We start from the raw sequence: 18,038 nt of genomic DNA, 5'->3' as shown, positions 1-18,038 counted from the left end.
GTTAAAAACCATCTGAAAACAACCCGAAAGGGTTGAGCTGCACTGAACTTCATCAAGCCCTGCCTGGATATTTTTAACTCCCACCAGAAGCCAGCATATTCAGCCCGTAAATGATTTGTTGCACGTATGATACACTTGGGTTTCTTTCTTTCCAAGATTCCGACTTTGCCTTCTTTCTCCCATCTTTCAGATTGGAAGATCAGACCAAAAAACTTCAGAAGGATATGAAGAAAAGCACAGATGCAGATTTGGGTAAGTGACTGGAGGATACATAGACTGTGAACTTGGCCACAGAGAGATGAAGTGACTTTTCTCGAGATCACATGAGTAATGTGTGACAAGTCTGGAAAACAAATCCAGAGCTCAGTCCCACTCAGTTTGCTTAGTTACAAGGCCATCTGCGAGAGGCAGCTCAGCCCAGGGAACACAGGGAGTGCTGCGGGCTCAGTCCCTGTCTCCTGAGCTCCATGGCCTTGGACAAGTCCCTTTCTTTTGTTTGCCTCACTTTCTGCCACTGAAAAAAACCAGAAGTCGTTGCTCCAGGTCTCAGATTATCCAGCAGGAGCAGCTCCAGCTGAGCCTATTGTGCCAGCAGTGGTTTTTCACCCCCTTCAGACCTCCTTTCACCTCCTTTCACCTCCCTGTCTGGAGCCCCAGGAAGGTGGGCTGGGTCTGGGGGGCACAGCTGGACACAGCTGGCTGTGTTTCCCGTGGGAATGCTGACCTGGCAGCTCTCCTTTGGGAATAACCCAGCTCATTCCCTCGGTGCCTGCTTGGTTTGGCTTCCCCTCGTGGCAGTGGGTGATGGAGGGAGCAATAAACAGCTCTGCCTGCACGTTTGGGGTGACATCTGCCCTTGCAGGCGTCCTGTCCCATGTCCCAGCTCCCTTCACATCCCTCTGGTCAGATCCCAGAGAGGGATCCAGCAGAGGGGAGCTGGGAGCTGGATTTGTTTGGTGCTGGTTCCTGAGATGAGCAGGGCAGGAACCTGCAGCAAAGAGCTGTTCCAAACCCAGATGGTTTTTCCCAGCGTGTGGTTTGGAGCAGTCCCTGCCTGGCCCCCACAGCTCCCGAGCCAAGGCAGCGGCACCAGCACAAACAGGTGTGGGCTGCACTGGGCAGCACTCAGCCCGTGGGACTGGGGTCACTGCAGGGCAGGGCAGTGGGGAGGAGGCAAATATGGGGCTTTCCAGGAGCCAGGCTCTCACCTGTGCGTGAGTGTGAGAATAATGCCTAACATGAACACAGATCAGGCTCTCATCTGTCTGTGTGTGTGTGTGTGAGTATTGCCTGACACAAACACAGATCCAGGCTCTCATCTGTGTGTGAGTGTGAGTGTGTGTGTGTGTGTCTGTGTGTGTGTGAATATTGCCTGACATGAACACAGATCCAGCCTCTCATCTCTCTGTGTGTGTCTGTGTGTGTGAATATTGCCTGACACAGACACAGATCCAGGCTCTCATCGGTGTGTGTGTGTGTGTGTGTGTGTGTGTGTGTGTGTCTGTGTGTGTGAGTGAGAATATTGCCTGACATGAACACAGATCCAGCCTCTCATCTGTGTGTGTGTGTGTGTGTGTGTGTGCGCACAGATCCAGCCTCTCATCTTTGTGTGTGTGTCTGTGTGTGTGAGTGAGAATATTGCCTGACATGAACACAGATCCAGCCTCTCATCTGTGTGTGTGAGTGTGAGAGTGTGTGTGTGTGTGTGTGTGTGTGTGAATATTGCCTGACAGGAACACAGATCCAGCCTCTCACCTCTGTGTGTGTGTGTGCGTGTGTGTGTGAGTTGAGTGTGTGAGTGTGTGTGTGTGTGAGAATATTGCCTGACGTGAACACAGGTCCAGGCTCTCACCTCTGAGTGTGTCTGTGTGTGAGTGTGAGTTGAGTGTGTGAGTGTGAGTGTGTGTTTGAATATTACCTGACACAAACACAGATCCAGGCTCTCACCTCTGTGTCTGTGTGTGTGTGAGTGAGAATATTGCCTGACACAAACACAGGTCCAGGCTCTCATCTGTGTGTGTGACTGTGAGTGTGTGAGTCTCTGTGTGTAAATATTACCTGACACAAACACAGGTCCAGCCTCTCATCTTTGTGTATGTCTGTGTGTGTGTGAATATTGCCTGACACAAACACACATCCAGGCTCTCACCTCTGTGTGTGTGTGTGAGTGTGTGTGTGAATATTGCCCTACACAAACACACATCCAGGCTCTCACCTCTGTGTGTGTGTGTGTGTGAGTGTGTGAATATTGCCCTACACAAACACACATCCAGGCTCTCACCTCTGTGTGTGTGTGTCTCTGTGTGTGTGTGTGTGTTTGTGTGTGTGTGTGAATATTGCCCTACACAAACGCACATCCAGGCTCTCACCTCTGTGTGTGTGTGTCTCTGTGTGTGTGTGTGTGTGTGTTTGTGTGTGTGTGTGAATATTGCCTGACACAAACACAGATCCAGGCTCTCACCTCTGTGTGTGTGTGTGTGTGAATATTTCCCTACACAAACGCACATCCAGGCTCTCACCTCTGTGTGTGTGTGTCTCTGTGTGTGTGTGTGAGTGTGAATATTGCCCTACACAAACACACATCCAGGCTCTCACCTCTGTGTGTTTGTGTGTGTCTCTGTGTGTGTGTGTGTGTGAATATTGCCCTACACAAACACACATCCAGGCTCTTCCCGTGCTCTCCCACCCTTCCCAGCACGGGGAGAGGGGTGGGAAAAGCACCAGGACACCCAGGACTCTTTTCCAGGGTGAAATCTGCCCTTTCTGAGGGCTCTGGTCATTGTCAGGGATCCTTGGTAAGTTTTTCCTTGTTAAGGATTCCCCTCCCCTCCCTTGCAGTGGGCGTTGTTTATATGGAGCATTTCAAGTCCCAGAGGAGCTGTGGGAGGACTTTCTTTTTCCGTTCTGTTACATGGCAGAGTCACAAATGAGCCTTGGCCAGAGCCAGGATGATCTGATTTCTCATTTAAAGGCTTGAAATGGTGAGTGGAGGGAGAGGTGCTGCACACAGCCTGCTGAGGGAGGGCTGGAGGAAAAGGAGGTGGATCAGATCAATCCCTGAGGATGGCTTTCCTCACCTGGAAAGCCATTCCCAACATCCAGCCCCCAGATCTGGGGAGGATGGCAGCGTTTTGCCTCCTGTCTCGTTCCTCCAGGCTCAGGGGGTTGGTTCTTCACTGCCTGCAAACACTCCCTGGCAAAGTGGGACTGGTGGCTCGAGTCTCCACCTTCTTCCCAAAAAGCTCAGCTCAGAACAAGAGAATTCCTGTGCACAGAAATATCCCAGCCAGGCTCTCCCCTGCGCTACCAGCAAACAGGGAATGGCTGTCAGCCACAACTGGGCATCACTCAGCCCCTTCCCCACCCTCTTTCCAAACAAAATAGGATTTTGAGAAGCAGGAGGATGTTCTTTAACTGGAGGTGAAAGCTTTCCTTTGGAATGATTAATTGGAGCTGCATCTCAGATGTTTAATGAGCAGAGCAGTGCAGACCCTCCTGAAGGCCACCCTCAGGGACAGGAGATCCTTTCTTCTCCTCCTCTTCCTCCTTCTCCTCCTTGTCCTTCTCCTTCTCTCTCCTCCCTGCCCTGGCACTCTCAGACCCCACTTTTTCAGCTCTCTACAGGTGATCCCACTGATGCAGAGGAAATTCCTGACCCAAATTCCCCCAATTCCCAACCTCCCAGCGTGACCCTGCCACTCCCTCCCTCCAGTTCCCTTCCAATCCTTTCCTGTCAAGGAAGACTTTCATTTTTCTTCCAGCCAAAGGAGTTCTGCTGTTCTCAACTCCGTCCTGTTCTGGCACAAATCCCTGCTCAGATGTGGTCACACATATGGATTCCATCCCATCTGTTTCAAGGTTTAAATGCCCAAAGCCTTCATGTTTGGATAATAGATGGTTACGGTGGCTTTGTTATCCCAGAGTGAGAGGCTGGCTCTGCACTGAGCTCCCCAGCTCTGCAGCTTCTGAGCTCTCTCTGCTATAATTGTGTGTAACCTTTCAATCTGAATGTTTAACCCCTTGATTTATGATCTTAAGCCCCATTATTGGGATGATTTTAACTTTTAATATCTAAGGGAGTCTTTCCAAAGCTCCTCCAAAGCACAGCTCAAGCATCTGGCTTTGTGATCTCCAACTGGAATAGCTTCCAGCACTGAGGAAAAAGAACATTTTTTTTTTAGTACCTCTGGCCTTTTTTTTTTTTAAAGTCTATTTTATCCTTGTTTATATTTATGCTTTCCTTTTTATTAGTCTTTTTTTCCATTCTGCACCTTCCCTAATTTCTTGCTCGTTTGTGTAGTGATTCTGTCATTGAATTTTCCCTCTGCAGACCAAGTGTTTGGATAAAGAGGGATGTGGCTGATGGAAAACAAGTGGAATGCTCAGTCAGAGCATGACCTGCTGCTTCTGGATTTCTTGGTGGCACTCCCAGGGCCTGCAGGGACTTCATATTCCCCCTGACTCCTTCTCCACAGGCAAAAAAAATTAGGCTTATTGAGGGGAGAATACTTAACTTGTGTCCCTGCTCTTTGTGTTTGGAGAGGGAAAGAGAAACCTTCATCTCCCAGTCCTGTCAGTCTGGTCCTTTCCCACTAAATCCACTTCAAATACATGGGGTTTTTTTGTAAAGCCATTTGAAAGACTTAATGGACTGTGATTTTTCTCCTTGTGGAAGAGCTGTAGTGAGGCTGAGAGTGACACTTAATAGTCTGTCGAGAGAAGATGTATAAAAACCCCCATCTCTGGGTTTTTTTTAAGAGAACAGTGCTTTTGTTAGTCTGGGATTATTTCTGGCAGCATCACAAGCCTCACATTGGAGTGGTTCAGACTTAACTTATATAAAAACACTTCTCTGGGTGTTTACATGAATGAATTGGTGCCTTTTCCTTGCTTTTCTCTCAGCCTCCACTGAGCATCTCCCTGCCAGCTTGTGCTGACCCCCTCCTGGCCGGCTCAGCTCCCTGATTTTTGCCCTCCTGGCAGTGTGAATGTGGAAATGTGACCCTGTGTGGTTTCTTTTCCACCAGCCATGTCCAAGTCTGCAGTGAAGATCTCCTCAGACCTGCTGTCCAACCCCCTGTGCGAGCAGGAGCCCTCCTTCCTCGAGATGGTCACGGCCTTCGACACAGCCATGAAAAGGATGGACTCCTTCAACCAGGAGAAGGTGGATTGGGAAATGGGAGTGCTGGGAGTGTCCTGGAGTCAGGGAATGGTGGGAGGATCCTGGAATGGTGGCATGGTTGGGGTTGGAGGGGATTTGAACCCATCCCTGCCATGGCAGGGACAGCTCCCACTGCCCCGGGGTGCTCCAGGCTGGTCTTGGGCATTTCCAGGGATGGGGCAGCCTCAGCTCCTCTGGGAATTCCATCCCAGCCTCTCCCCACCCTCCCAGGGCAGGATTTCCTCCCAAAATCCCATCTCCCTCTGCCTTCTGCCTCTCTCTCCCTGTGTCACTCCCTGCCATGTCCAGAATCCTCGTGTCTCACCTCTTTCCCTTTTTATCAGCATCCCCAAGACTTTTCCCACAGGAGTTTCTCCAATCTCCCTCTTCAGGCTGGGATTTCAGCTCTCTTTTGGTTAAAGACTTTTCCCACAGGGGTTTCTCCAATCTCCCTCTTCAGGCTGGGATTTCAGCTCTCTTTTGGTTAAAGACTTTTCCCACAGGGGTTTCTCCAATCTCCCTCTTCAGGCTGGGATTTCAGCTCTCTTTTGGTTAAAGGATGTGGTGGTTGTGCTCAGAGTTCCTCCCCACCCCACAGTGGGATCCCTACAAACCCATCCTTGTGCAAATGGGATTTTCCAACAATCCTGACGTGCAATCCTCCCTTTTTTTGCTTCCCACAGGTGAATCAGATCCAAAAGACAGTCATAGAGCCTTTGAAAAAGTGAGTACAACCATCATCTCATGGGGTTTGTCTCATCTGGAGCTTTAGGGATGTGGGTCCTGGAGAGAGGCTGGAAATCAGCCTCAGAGGGACAATCCTGCCCTGGTCCTGCTGGCTGCTTTTGGTACCTTCATTAATAACAATTTTAACCTTTTTTTGCCACTTGGATCCACTGCTGCCTTCACCTGTAGCTTAAAGAACTCCTGAGATAGAAAATCATGGAGCATCCTGGGCTGGAAGGGACCCCCAAAAGATGAATAATTCAATTTTCTCTGTTGATGTGTTGGTTTTTACCTCCAGCAAAGGAACAAAACCACCTGGAGATTATCCAGGGGGGTCAGGAATTGGCTGGTTGAGCAAAAGTTTCTTTCATTTAGGAATTTTCCTAAATAAAAAAGGAGAAAGTGGAAGTTCCTGCATGTTTATAAATAATATTTATTTATTATAAATAATATTTCCACGCAAAGAAGGAGGAGAGGCTGCAGAGCCTTCATAGCCAGAGAGGTTGGAAATGAGGGGAAAATGCCCAAATCCCACAGTTCTGTCACATCTAACCTGCAAAATTTCCACCTTTTCCAAGGTCACAGGCTGTGAAGCCCCAAACCTTTCAGGATAATTCAGTTCTTTCCCAAATATCCCCTTAAATCCCAAGATCTGCTGTTTTGTTACAGGAACAGAGCCAGCCAGCAAAAATAAAATGAAATTACTTTAATATGACAGTAAGTGTTGCAAATTGCTGAATAACAATTTCAGTTTAGGTTTGACACACACAGGGGTTGTCGTGGTTTACTTGGTTTGGGTTTTTTTTTTTTTTTTCTCCCCCCTGAAGTTGTTGTTTCTGCCCAAATCTGAAAGTAAAATCTCATGGATCACTTAACACCTGAGGTTACAGCATGTTCCTGTCTGGAGGATGTTTGGTGACTCAAGTTTTACCTTGGTCCTTTATCCACAACCAGAAATTCCTGCTTATTTAAGGGAAAAAAAATAAGAAGAAAGAAAGAAAAAGGAAAAAAAAAATCCCAGGCTTTTGCTGTGGAATTGTGTTGCTTATTATCTAGATTGTCCTCATGAAAGATACATTAACTTTTTCTTCCAGCATTCTGTTAAAATTGGAAGAACTTGTGTTTCTGAGATATTCTGGGTTTTTTTTTTTTCCTCTCTCAGCTTGTGTTAGTTGGTGAAATGAAAGACAAATCCCTTTCCCTGCAAACCTGCCTTGGGTTTGAAATCCTGGGGTGGTGAATTCAGGACAATAAATCCATTTCCATGTGCCCGTGGGAGATGCTCTGAGGGCTGGAACCTTGGCCAAAACCTCTCCAATTTTGGGAAGAGGAACCTGCTCCAAAGCAAGGGGATGTCCTGGTCACCATGGCAGGCTGGCCAGGACATTCCCATGGCCAAACCTCTCCCATTTTGGGATGTCCTGGTCACCATGGCAGGCTGGCCAGGACATTCCCATGGCCAAACCTCTCCCATTTTGGGATGTCCTGGTCACCATGGCAGGCTGGCCAGGACATTCCCATGGTCCAAATCCTCTCCAATTTTGGGATGTCCTGGTCAAAGGGATGTCCTGGTCATCATGCCAGGCTGGCCAGGACATTCCCATGGCCAAACCTCTCCAATTTTGTGATGTCCTGGTCAAGGGGATGTCCTGGTCACCATGCCAGGCTGGCCAGGACATTCCCATGGCCAAAACCTCTCCAGTTTTGGGAAGAGGAGCCTGCTCCAAAGCAAGGGAATGTCCTGGTCAGCATGCCAAGGTGATCAGGACATCCCCATGGCCAAACCTCTCCAATTTTGGGAGCAGGAACCTGCTCCAGGGCAAAGGGATGTCCTGGTCACCATGCCAGGCTGCCCAGGACATTCCCATGACCAAACCTCTCCAATTTTGGGAAGAGGAACCTGCTCCAAAGCAAGGGGATGTCCTGGTCACCATGGCAGGCTGGCCAGGACATTCCCATGGCCAAACCTCTCCCATTTTGGGATGTCCTGGTCAAAGGGATGTCCTGGTCACCATGCCAGGCTGGCCAGGACATTCCCATGGCCAAAACCTTTCCAATTTTGTGATGTCCTGGTCACCATGCCAGGCTGGCCAGGACATTCCCATGGCCAAACCTCTCCAATTTTGGGATGTCCTGGTCAAAGGGATGTCCTGGTCACCATGCCAGGCTGGCCAGGACATTCCCATGGTCCAAACCTCTCCAATTTTGGGAAGAGGAGCCTGCTCCAAGGAAAAGGGGCAGTGCCATGTCAGGGTGCCCAGGACATTCCCGTGGCCAAACCTCTCCAGTTTTGGGATGTCCTGGTCACCATGCCAGGCTGGCCAGGACGTGCCCATGACCAAACCTCTCCAATTTTGGAACAGGAACCTGCTGCAAGGCAAAGGGGCAGTGCCATGCCAAGGTGCCCAGGACATTCCCATGGTCCAAACCTCTCCAATTTTGGGAGCAGGAACCTGCTCCAAAGCAAGGGGATGTCCTGGTTACCATGCCAGGCTGGCCAGGACTTTCCCATACCCAAACCTTTCCAGTTTTGGGATGTCCTGGTCACCATGCCAGGCTGGCCAGGACATTCCCATGGCCAAAACCTCTCCAGTTTTGGGAAGAGGAGCCTGCTCCAAAGCAAGGGAATGTCCTGGTCACCATGCCAAGGTGACCAGGACATTCCCATGGTCCAAACCTCTCCAATTTTGGGAGCAGGAACCTGCTCCAAAGCAAGGGGATGTCCTGGTTACCATGCCAGGGTGCCAGGACATTCCCATGGCCAAAACCTTTCCAGTTTTGTGATGTCCTGGTCAAAGGGATGTCCTGGTCACCATGCCAGGCTGGCCAGGACATTCCCATGGCCAAACCTCTCCAATTTTGGGAAGAGGAACCTGCTCCATGGCAAAGGGATGGTGCCATGCCAAGGTGACCAGGACATTCCCATGGCCAAAACCTCTCCAATTTTGGGATATCCTGGTCAAAGGGATATCCTGGTCAAAGGGATGTCCTGGTCAAAGAGATGTCCTGGTCAAAGGGATGTCCTGGTCACCATGGCAGGAACCTGCTCCAAGGCAAAGGGATGGTGCCATGCCAGGGTGGCCAGGACATTTCCAGTCTCCAGTTTTGTGTGAGAGAGGAAAAGGCTCCAGGGAGATCTCAGAGTCCTGAAGGGGCTCCAGGAAAGCTGGAGAGGGACTTGGGAAGGGATGGAGGGACAGGACACAGGGAATGGTTCCCACTGCCAGAGGGCAGGGCTGGATGGGATTTTAGGATGGAATTGTTCCCTGTGAGGGTGAGGAGGGGCTGGGATGGATTTCCCTGAGGATCCCTCATTTCTGGAAGTGTGTGAGGCAAGTTTGGAGCAACCTGGGACAGTGGAAGGGGGTGGATCTGGGTGATCCTTCAGCTCCCTTCCCACCCAGCCCATTCCATGTTTCCCTGACTCAGGACACTCTGTTATCTGCCCAGTCCTCAGTTCAACACCAGGGTGTTTACTCCAACCTCCTGGCTGCTTTCCATCTCAGCAATTCTCTCCAACTTTCTGAATTTCCACGATGAGAGGTTTATTTTTCCCCTTTTCCTGCCCTTTGGCACCTGCAAAGCTTCACCCTGTGTGCCTTTAACCAGCTTATGTTCCATGCTGGGGAAGCTCATCCCCACTCCAAGAACAAAACTGCTCCTTCCCTTCCCTCCTCCTTCCCTTTGTAGGTGCATCCCTGCCCAGGAACATTTCTGAGGAGCCCAAGGGTCCATTTTGAGGCTAATGAGATGCAGGAGAGAAATGCAGAGTTTGCACCTCCCTCCCTTTGTCCTGCTGGCAGATAAACCCCAGCACCAGTTCTGGCAGAAAAGTTCCAGATTAATGAAAGCTGCCTTGAGGAGCTCTTCTTATTTCCAGTTAGGTTTTCCTTCCCCTCACAGAGGCAGCTCTCCCAAGCCTCTCCCAACTTTGCTCTGACCTAGAAAAAAAAAAGGCTTTTTACATTTTTTTTATTTTTTGCTCCAACAGCTGCACTTTATTACATCTTCACTGGTGGTCTTTTCTAGTTTATTAGCCAAAGAAACAGATAAGTATAATCCAGACAATTATCATTAGTGGTAATATATTGTAATCAGAGGCACATGGGCAGTAAAATCTCCATTCAGTTGTCCAGGGATTGGAGTTTCCAGGCAAATATTGGGGAATTTGTTAAACCATGTTGAAAAAAAGCAGTAGTAGATTTAGTTGGGGGGGGGTGGAGGCTTGTATTGTTTCAATCCTTCTGCTTCTGGGCTCGTAGGGTTATTCACAATTTGGCTTTTTGAGCCCCAAGAAGCCTTTGGCTGGGAGTGACTCATTTATTTTCAGGGAAAGAGCAAAGCTGCAGTGAGAATATTGCATTTTTCAGGGGATGGGTTGGGCGAGGAGCTGGGCAGGAGGGATGGGCTCCTCTTTGGGAGCTGCCTGTGGAATCTCACACCAGAGCAGCGGATTTGGGGCAGGAGGGGACAAAACCAGCTGGTTTGGACTTCACTCTCCCAGTTCTTCCCAGTCAAGGCAGGGTCAGGGATTGGGGATGGAGTCTTAATGTTCCATATTGTGTCCATATTTAAGGAAGGAAGCGGCTTAAATGAGCCAGGTGGTTTGGAAATCCACAGGATTTAGGACCTTTCATGTTGGGAGAGGATTTCCAGGGCCACAGGTCTCAATTTAACTGACTCTGTCTGACCCTCTCAGAGCAAGGGGCTGACCTGGTCACCTCAGCTTGGTGCCATTCCCTTAGGGCATTGTCCTGCTCACAAACCCAGAAAGGTTTTGGCCATGGGAATATCATGGTCACCTTGGCTTAGTGCCATCCCCTTGGAGCATTGTTCTGTTCCCAAAATTGGAGAATTTTTTTTGCCATGGGAATGTCCTGGCTAGCTTGGTACAGAATCACCCCATTGGAGCATCATCCTTGTGCCAAAATTGGAGAGATTTGGCCATGGGAATGTCCTGGTACCAACCCTTAGATTTGGAGCAGGTTCCCAAAATTGGAGAGGTTTTGCCATGGGAAAGTCATGGTCACCCTGGCACAGGATCACCCCACTGGAGCACTGTCCTTGTCCCAAAATTGGAGAGATTTGGCCATGGGAATGTCATGGTCACCTAGAATTGGTGCCATTCCCTTGGAGTGTGTTCCTGTTTCCAAAATTGGAGAATTTTTGGCCATGGGAATGTCCTGGTACCAACCCTTTGACTTGGAGCATGTTCTTGCTCCCAAAATTGGAGAATTTTTGGCTATGGGAATGTCCTGGTCACCCTGGCACAGGATCAGCCCCCTGGAGCATTGTCCTTGTCCCAAAATTGGAGAGGTTTTGGCCATGGGGATGTCCTTGTCCCAAAATTGGAGAGGTTTTGGCCATGGGAATGTCCTTGTCCCAGAATTGGAGAGGTTTTGGCCATGGGAATGTCCTTGTCCCAGAATTGGAGATATTTTGGCCATGGGGATGTCCTGGTCCCAGAATTGGAGAGGTTTTGGCCATGTGGATGTCCTTGTCCCAGAATTGGAGAGGTTTTGGCCATGGGGATGTCCTTGTCCCAAAATTGGAGAATTTTTGGCTCTGGGAATGTTTTGGTCACCCTGGCACAGGATCAGCCCCCTGGAGCATTGTCCTTGTCCCAGAATTGCAGAGGTTTTGGCCCTGGGGATGTCCTGGTCACCCTGGCTTTGGCAGGGGTGACCCTGAAGGTGCTGCCACCGAGGTGCCACCACACAGGAGTGGTTGTCACACCTGTGGGACATCCCAGAGGTGCAATCCAGGAGCTGCTCAGAGCAGTGAGGGATAAATTCCATCAGAGCTGCATGTCACCAGCATCTGCCAGCAGCACAGCTGGGAGGGGGATCCCTCACTCCATCTCCCTCCCACCATCCCACCATCCCCAAGCTGCCAGGAGAAGGCAGCCCAGGCTGGCCAGGAGCTGCTCCAGGGGTGCCTGCCCGGAAGCAGGAAAAGCAGCTTTCATGTCCTTAACGAGCCCCTAATGAGGATTTGGAGCAGCCACATGGCCACCTAATCCCTCATGCTGCTTCCTCATCCCAGCCTCTCCATTCCTGCACCTTTTCCCTCCAGGAGGAAGGGCTGGGTTTAATTTCCCCCTTCCTGGTGGGTGGATGGGTCCCCACGGATGTGTGGGCACGGGCACAGGAATGGCAGGAATCCCCTTCCCTGCTCCAGCCTCTCCTGCTGCCTCTCCAAACTTCCTCTCACCTCATCCACCCTCCCTTCCTTTGGCATCTCATGCTTCCCAGCTCTGTCATTCCTTTTTATTTTTTACCTGTCCATCCCCAGCTGGAGATCTTGTCCTCTTCCTTTTGGTTTTTATCCAAGATATTATCCCAAAAAGAATACCCTAGGGGAGAGCCACGTGTGTGCCAGCCAGGTCCAGCTCACAGGATGTTTGAGATGCTTGGAAACAAGGAGAGTTAAAGATTTTACCATTATTTTTCCTGATGCCAAAGCTCCAGCACCCCTTTCCCACTAAAACGGGGGCTGGAGGAAGCAGTGGAATGAGGATTTGGGATGGAGAGGGTGAGAAGACAGAGAGGTGACAGAATGTTCCCACTCCTCGAGCATCCCCACCATCCCCAGGGCTTCCCAGCAGAGAGATGGGAAGGAATTTCCAATTTCCAAGCCCCAGATTTGTCAGCTGGGCTGAGTAACAGACAAATCTGGCAGCACCAGGAATCCTGGGGCACTTTTATCTCCCGTGGCAGCATCTCCCCAACCCCATCCTTTAATTACAGGGAGCTGAAGGGATCCTGATGTGGAGACGAGGTGGGAACATGATTTGGAATGCAGGGAACGAGGTGATTTAGATGTTTTTTCCAAGGATAACCTGTCATCCTGTGAGGAGTTCACCCCCAGGTTTCCCTTCTCCCCCCACAGCCACGAGCAGAGTAATTTGTATTTTCTTTTCGTTATCCCTGCGTATCTCCCCTCACCTGCTCCTCTTAAGCTGCCTGGGCTGTAATCCCCTCTCAGCAGCCTTCCCTGAAAAGTGACAGGGAACAACAGCAGCTTATTCCTCAAGCTGCTTTCATGGCAGGCCCTCTAACAGCCCCTGTGCTGCTTTACCTTCACTTTGCCACCATTCCCACCAAATTTGCTTTGATTTTCTTGGCTTTGCATTAATAAAAAGAAGTCTTGGGTTACAGAGAGTGGCGAGAGGGATTTGGGAGTCGTTTTGGCTGTCACAGCCCCTCATTCCCTGTGGAGGAGCATAGAGAGGAGGATGGTGTTGGGATTATTGATAGAATCAGAAATTAGGAATGTCTTTTTCATGGTGAGAATTGTCAAACCTGGCACAGTCTGCCCAGGAGTCACCATCCCTGGAGGTGCTCAGAAAACGCTTGGCTGTGGCACTTTGGTGGTTGGATTTGGTTTTAGGGCCCTTCTCCAGCCTTGCTGATCCCATGATCTGTTACAAACCCCACATCTGCTCCAGGGTTCTCCTCTGGAATCGTTCCCTTGCTCCAAGTGCGTGGAATGGATGAGTGAAACATCCAGGATTTGCTTGTGAGGCTTCCCATGTCCTTGCCTCCTGAAATTCCCTGTGGAGTTGTTCAGGCTCCATTTCCAAAGGGCTCTTTGGCTGCTGCTCCCCTCCCAGTTGATCCCAGTCCCTTTGCTGCCAGGAGGGCTTGGTGCTGCTTCTCCAAAGGCTTTGGAAAACTCTCCTGATCCTTGCAGGGGTGTTCTTGGAGGGCTTGGCAGTGTCTGTGGATGGCAGAGGCTCTGCAGAGCCTTGGTGCCAGGCCCTGCAGCAGGAGCATTTGTCAATAACGTGCATGAGATGGTTGTGGAGACACTGGGGCCGCGTGTGGAGTCAGGAATTCCTCGGAATAACTTGGCACCAGCGGGAGCCCGGCTCTCCCTCTGCCCTGCACGGGTGTTTGGCACCCCTGGCACCCACCCTGGGATTGTGTTTCTGTCCACACAGGGAGAAAATCCAGGGCAGGATTTGAAACCCCTTCTCCTTGAATCCCAGGGCAGTTCAGAGCTGCTGGGCTCACGGGGAATTCAGGATTCCTGGATTCCTTCAGGAGCCAGAGGCAGCTTTGCCTCAATCCAGAGCAGTCCAAGGAAATTCCTTCCCTGCCTGAGCTGAGCTGATCCTGCCTGGAAATGAAACCAGGGAGAGTGTGGGAAGAGTTCAGTGGGCACAGGGAAAGGTTGATGGGCACAGGAAGGGCTCAGCTGGCACAGGGAGAGCTTGGTGGGCACAGGGAGAGCTCAGTGGGCACAGGGAGGGCTTGGTGGGCACAGGGAGAGCTTGGCTGGCCCAAGGAGAGCTCCTTGGGCACAGGGAGGGCTCAGCTGGCACAGGGAGAGCTCCTTGGGCACAGGGAGAGCTTGGTGGGCACAGGGAGAGCTCAGCTGGAGCAGGGAGAGCTCAGTGGGCACAGGGAAAGGTTGATGGGCACAGGGAGGGCTCAGCTGGCACAGGGAGAGCTTGGCTGGCCCAGGGAGAGCTCAGTGGGCACAGGGAGAGCTCAGTGGGCACAGGGAGAACTTGGCTGGCCCAAGGAGAGCTCAGCTGGAGTAGGGAGAGCTCAGTGGGCACAGGGAAAGGTTGATGGGCACAGGGAGGGCTCAGCTGGCACAGAGGGAGGGCTCAGCTGGCACAGGGAGAGCTCCTTGGGCACAGAGAGAGCTCAGCCCCAAATGACCCAACCCTTCACTGGTGGGGGACAGCCACACCGAGGGAACCTCCAATTGTGATGGGGTTGGTTTTGAACTAAAAAGGGGAGATTTAAACAGGATGTTGGGAAGGAATTCTTCCCTGTGAGGATGGGGGTGGCACAGGTTGCCCAGAGAAAAGCATTTTCTCATCTCTGCAAGTGCCCAAGGCCAGCTTGGACCGGGCTTGGAGCACCCTGGGACAGTGGAAAGTGCCCTGCCCATGGTAGGAGGTGGAACAGGGTGATTCAGGGTCTCTTCCCACCCAGGGCAGTGTGAGATTCCACAGTTCCCAGTGGCCAGGCTGGAGCTCAGGACACTCCGAGCCGGGCACGGCCCCCCCTGCTCTGGGAAATGCAGCGTATAATCTATGCATGAAAAGTCCTTGTGAGACAGGAGCTGCTGTGCCTACACAGCCCCAGCCTCTTCAGATCCAGCCCTGTAGATATTTTTTAAAGCTCTGCCTGAGCACAGTGTCCTTCCATTATGGGCTGCGAAATTGCACCGAGTCGATACCGGGAATAAAAAAAAGGAGGGGGAGAAATTTTCCTCCCTTTTTAAAACCCAGATTTAACTTCAAAGTGAATGGAAACTGCGTTGCTGATCTTCTTGTGAGCCCTCCCTGGCTGCTTTTTCTGAGGGGAAGGATTGGCTCTTCCCTGTGGAGCAGGGTTGGGGGTGGAAGTGGCTTTGCCAGGGTGCCAGGCTCAGTTCAGGCAGTGCCAGGGAAAGGGCAGGAAAGCACCACTAACAGCTGGGTTTGGGTGCCAGCACGAGGCTCAGTGGTTTGGGGACATCTCAGGAGGGCCATGCTCAGCAGGGAAGGGAGGATTCCCCAGCCTCCAGCCTGGAATCTCTCCTGGCATTGCCGTGCCTGCATTCCCACTGTGGAGGAGCAGCTCAGCTCATCCCCGTGGTCTTTATTCCCTACTTTAGGTTTTGTGTCCTTCCCCAACCTCCCCCAGCAGGGACAGAACCAGGAAAGCCTCTGGGCTGATGGGATCCTCCTTCCCATCATTAATAATTGGGAGAAATTCCTGCAGGAGCTGCGACCTCGAGCTGCTGGCATTGTGTGTGTGTGTGCCACGTTGGGAAAGGGCATCCCTGGCACAAAAACATCCCTGGAAGTGCTGCAGGCCAGGCTGGAGTGGGCTTGGAGCCTCCTGGGCCAGTGGAAAGTGTCTCTGCCCCAGCTGGAGTGTCCTGAAGGTCCTTTCCAACCCAAACCATCCCCTGATCCTTGAACCCAAACCAGTGTCCCACGAGACCTCTCAACCTCGCCACCCCTTCCTCCATCCCCATTTCCCTGACCCTTCTCCTGGCAGATTTTTGGGGCTTTACAAAGAGGTAGGAGAGATTTTAGCAGCCCAGGAGCTGCTGAGGCCGTGCCTGGAGCCTGCTGCACCCAGGACATGGCTCCCATTTAAATATAATGGGATTGTGTGGGATGGTGCCCATAAAAAGCAATGTCAGGGCAGAGCATCTGATCCTCTCTGGGCAGCTGGAGCAGCTCCCTGATGACTTTTCCAGGTTGTTCCTCATCCCCAATCTGTTGCAACAGAGGGAGAATATCATGGGATATATATTTATATTTATATTTATATGGATTTGTTCTGTGCCAGCCTTGGGGGATGTGCAGGACCAGGCAGGATTGAAGGATCACATCCCCAGCTCATCCTCTCGCCCAGGGATGCTCCAAAACCTCCATTCCAAACTCTTGGAGTACAAAAATTCCCACTTCTCCCTGCTCCTTTGCAAAGTGAGGCTCAGGGATGAAAGTTTTCTCTCAGCACCCACTGGCCCAGCCCATCAGCACCCTCCAGAGCAAGCAGAAAATGGGATTTTAATAGGGCTGGAGTGGCTGGGAACACCCATGGTTCTGCCTGAACCCTGGATTTGGGTCACATCCAAAGCAAATGACACTTGTCAAGTGACATTTGTCTTTTCTTTTTGCTAATGGCCCCCCAAGTTGGATTTCTATTTCTATTTCTATTTTGTCTTTTCCATTTTAAGAGGTGGGAAAGCTGTTTGTTCCCTTGTGGAAGTAAAATCCATCGCCAGGCTGCTCAGAGAAATTTTTCACCACCAATCCCTGGCCTCAACCCCCCCAAAATCACCCTGGAATTTATGAATATTAAATTAATATCTCCAGAGGGAGCATCACCTTTTTGATCCCAACCCACAGCCCTGATATCCCCTGGGATAATTCGATTTCCTGGAATTAAGAGGCAGGAGCAACGTTCCAGTTCCTGCTTTTCCCTTTTCTGTCACATTCAAAAATATTCTCCATCAGATGTTCATGTTTCCTCAATTTGTAACACATTTTAATAATAGGAATCTTTCCCATCGCCTGGGTAAATTGTTGGATGCTGTGAATCCTTCTGGGGAGGGCTCAGGGCTCCTCTTCAGCTGGGTTTGTGACCCAAAAAGAGCAAAAATTTGCCAAAAAAAAAAAGAACAAAAAATTAATCAGAAAAAGCAAAAAAATTAACCAAAAAAAAGCACAAAGAACTTAAAAAAAAAGCCAAAAATAATATTAAAAAATAAAAAAATAGTGTAAAAATAATGCAGTTAATATTTAATTATTAACTGTATTAATTTAAAATTTAATCTGCAGTTAATATTTATTTTGCACTCATTGTTTTTTTTTTTCCTGGACTTTTATTTCAACTTCTCTACCTCTCCCTTTCCCTTTCCAACCAGGAAATCACAACATTAATTAAGAATATTCAGAATTCTGGGATGGTTTGGCTTGGAGAAATCTCACCCAGTGTCACAGCAGGGAGCTTCCTGCTGGACCAGGGTGCTCCACAATTTCCTTGCATGTTTCATCCACCTAAAATATCCCATCCCAAACCTTTTCCATCTTTTTTTTTTCCCCAGGTTCAGCAGTGTCTTCCCAAGCCTGAACATGGCAGTGAAGCGCCGGGAGCAGACGCTCCAGGACTACAAACGCCTGCAATCCAAGGTGGAAAAATATGAGGAAAAGGAAAGAACTGGCCCTGTCCTGGCCAAGCTTCATCAGGTACTGAGGTGTCCCCAGAGCCACAATCCCAGCAGCATTCCTGGGAAAACTCAGGAAAAGCTTTTCCCTCCTATCTGGCATCCGTGCCATGAATAGAACATTTTGGGAGGATGTCTTTTATCTGTGTAAAAATCACATTTTTGACAGCACAACGCTGGTTTTGAGTGCTGGGTGAAGGGAAGGAGCTGCTTTTCTAAGAGAAAATGGAATTTTTTTTCCAAGAGAAAATGGAATCAGAGCTCTGGGAGCTCTGGGGGAGCTCGGAGCCAGCGCTGAGGTCGAGGCACAGGGGGGTCCCCCCCGACCTCCGCGTCTGAGCGAGCAGCTGGATGGGGAAGGGAACAGATCAGAGCATTTCCCAGCTTTCTCTTTGCCACCTGTTCCCAAAAAATTCGCCTTGGAAAATTGCAGTAATTGGTTAACAGGAAGTTTTGCCAGATT

The 18,038-nt window shown here is 50.3% G+C and overlaps 1 protein-coding gene across 1 annotated transcript in view; it reads left to right on the top strand.

The window, feature by feature from the left end:
* BIN3 (bridging integrator 3) overlaps positions 1–18,038 on the top strand; it is a 47,589-nt gene that overhangs the window by 19,304 nt on the left and 10,247 nt on the right. Inside the window, exons 4-7 of the mRNA XM_084221882.1 lie at positions 191–252; positions 5,028–5,164; positions 5,845–5,885; positions 17,456–17,597. Coding sequence (XP_084078008.1) covers positions 191–252; positions 5,028–5,164; positions 5,845–5,885; positions 17,456–17,597 — 382 coding nt within the window. The remainder of the gene's footprint in view (positions 1–190; positions 253–5,027; positions 5,165–5,844; positions 5,886–17,455; positions 17,598–18,038) is intronic.

This window comes from Fringilla coelebs (genome assembly GCF_963513975.1).
Source record: "Fringilla coelebs genome assembly, chromosome: 26".
NCBI lineage: Eukaryota > Metazoa > Chordata > Aves > Passeriformes > Fringillidae > Fringilla > Fringilla coelebs.
This window is presented reverse-complemented; position numbering and strand designations above follow the sequence as displayed.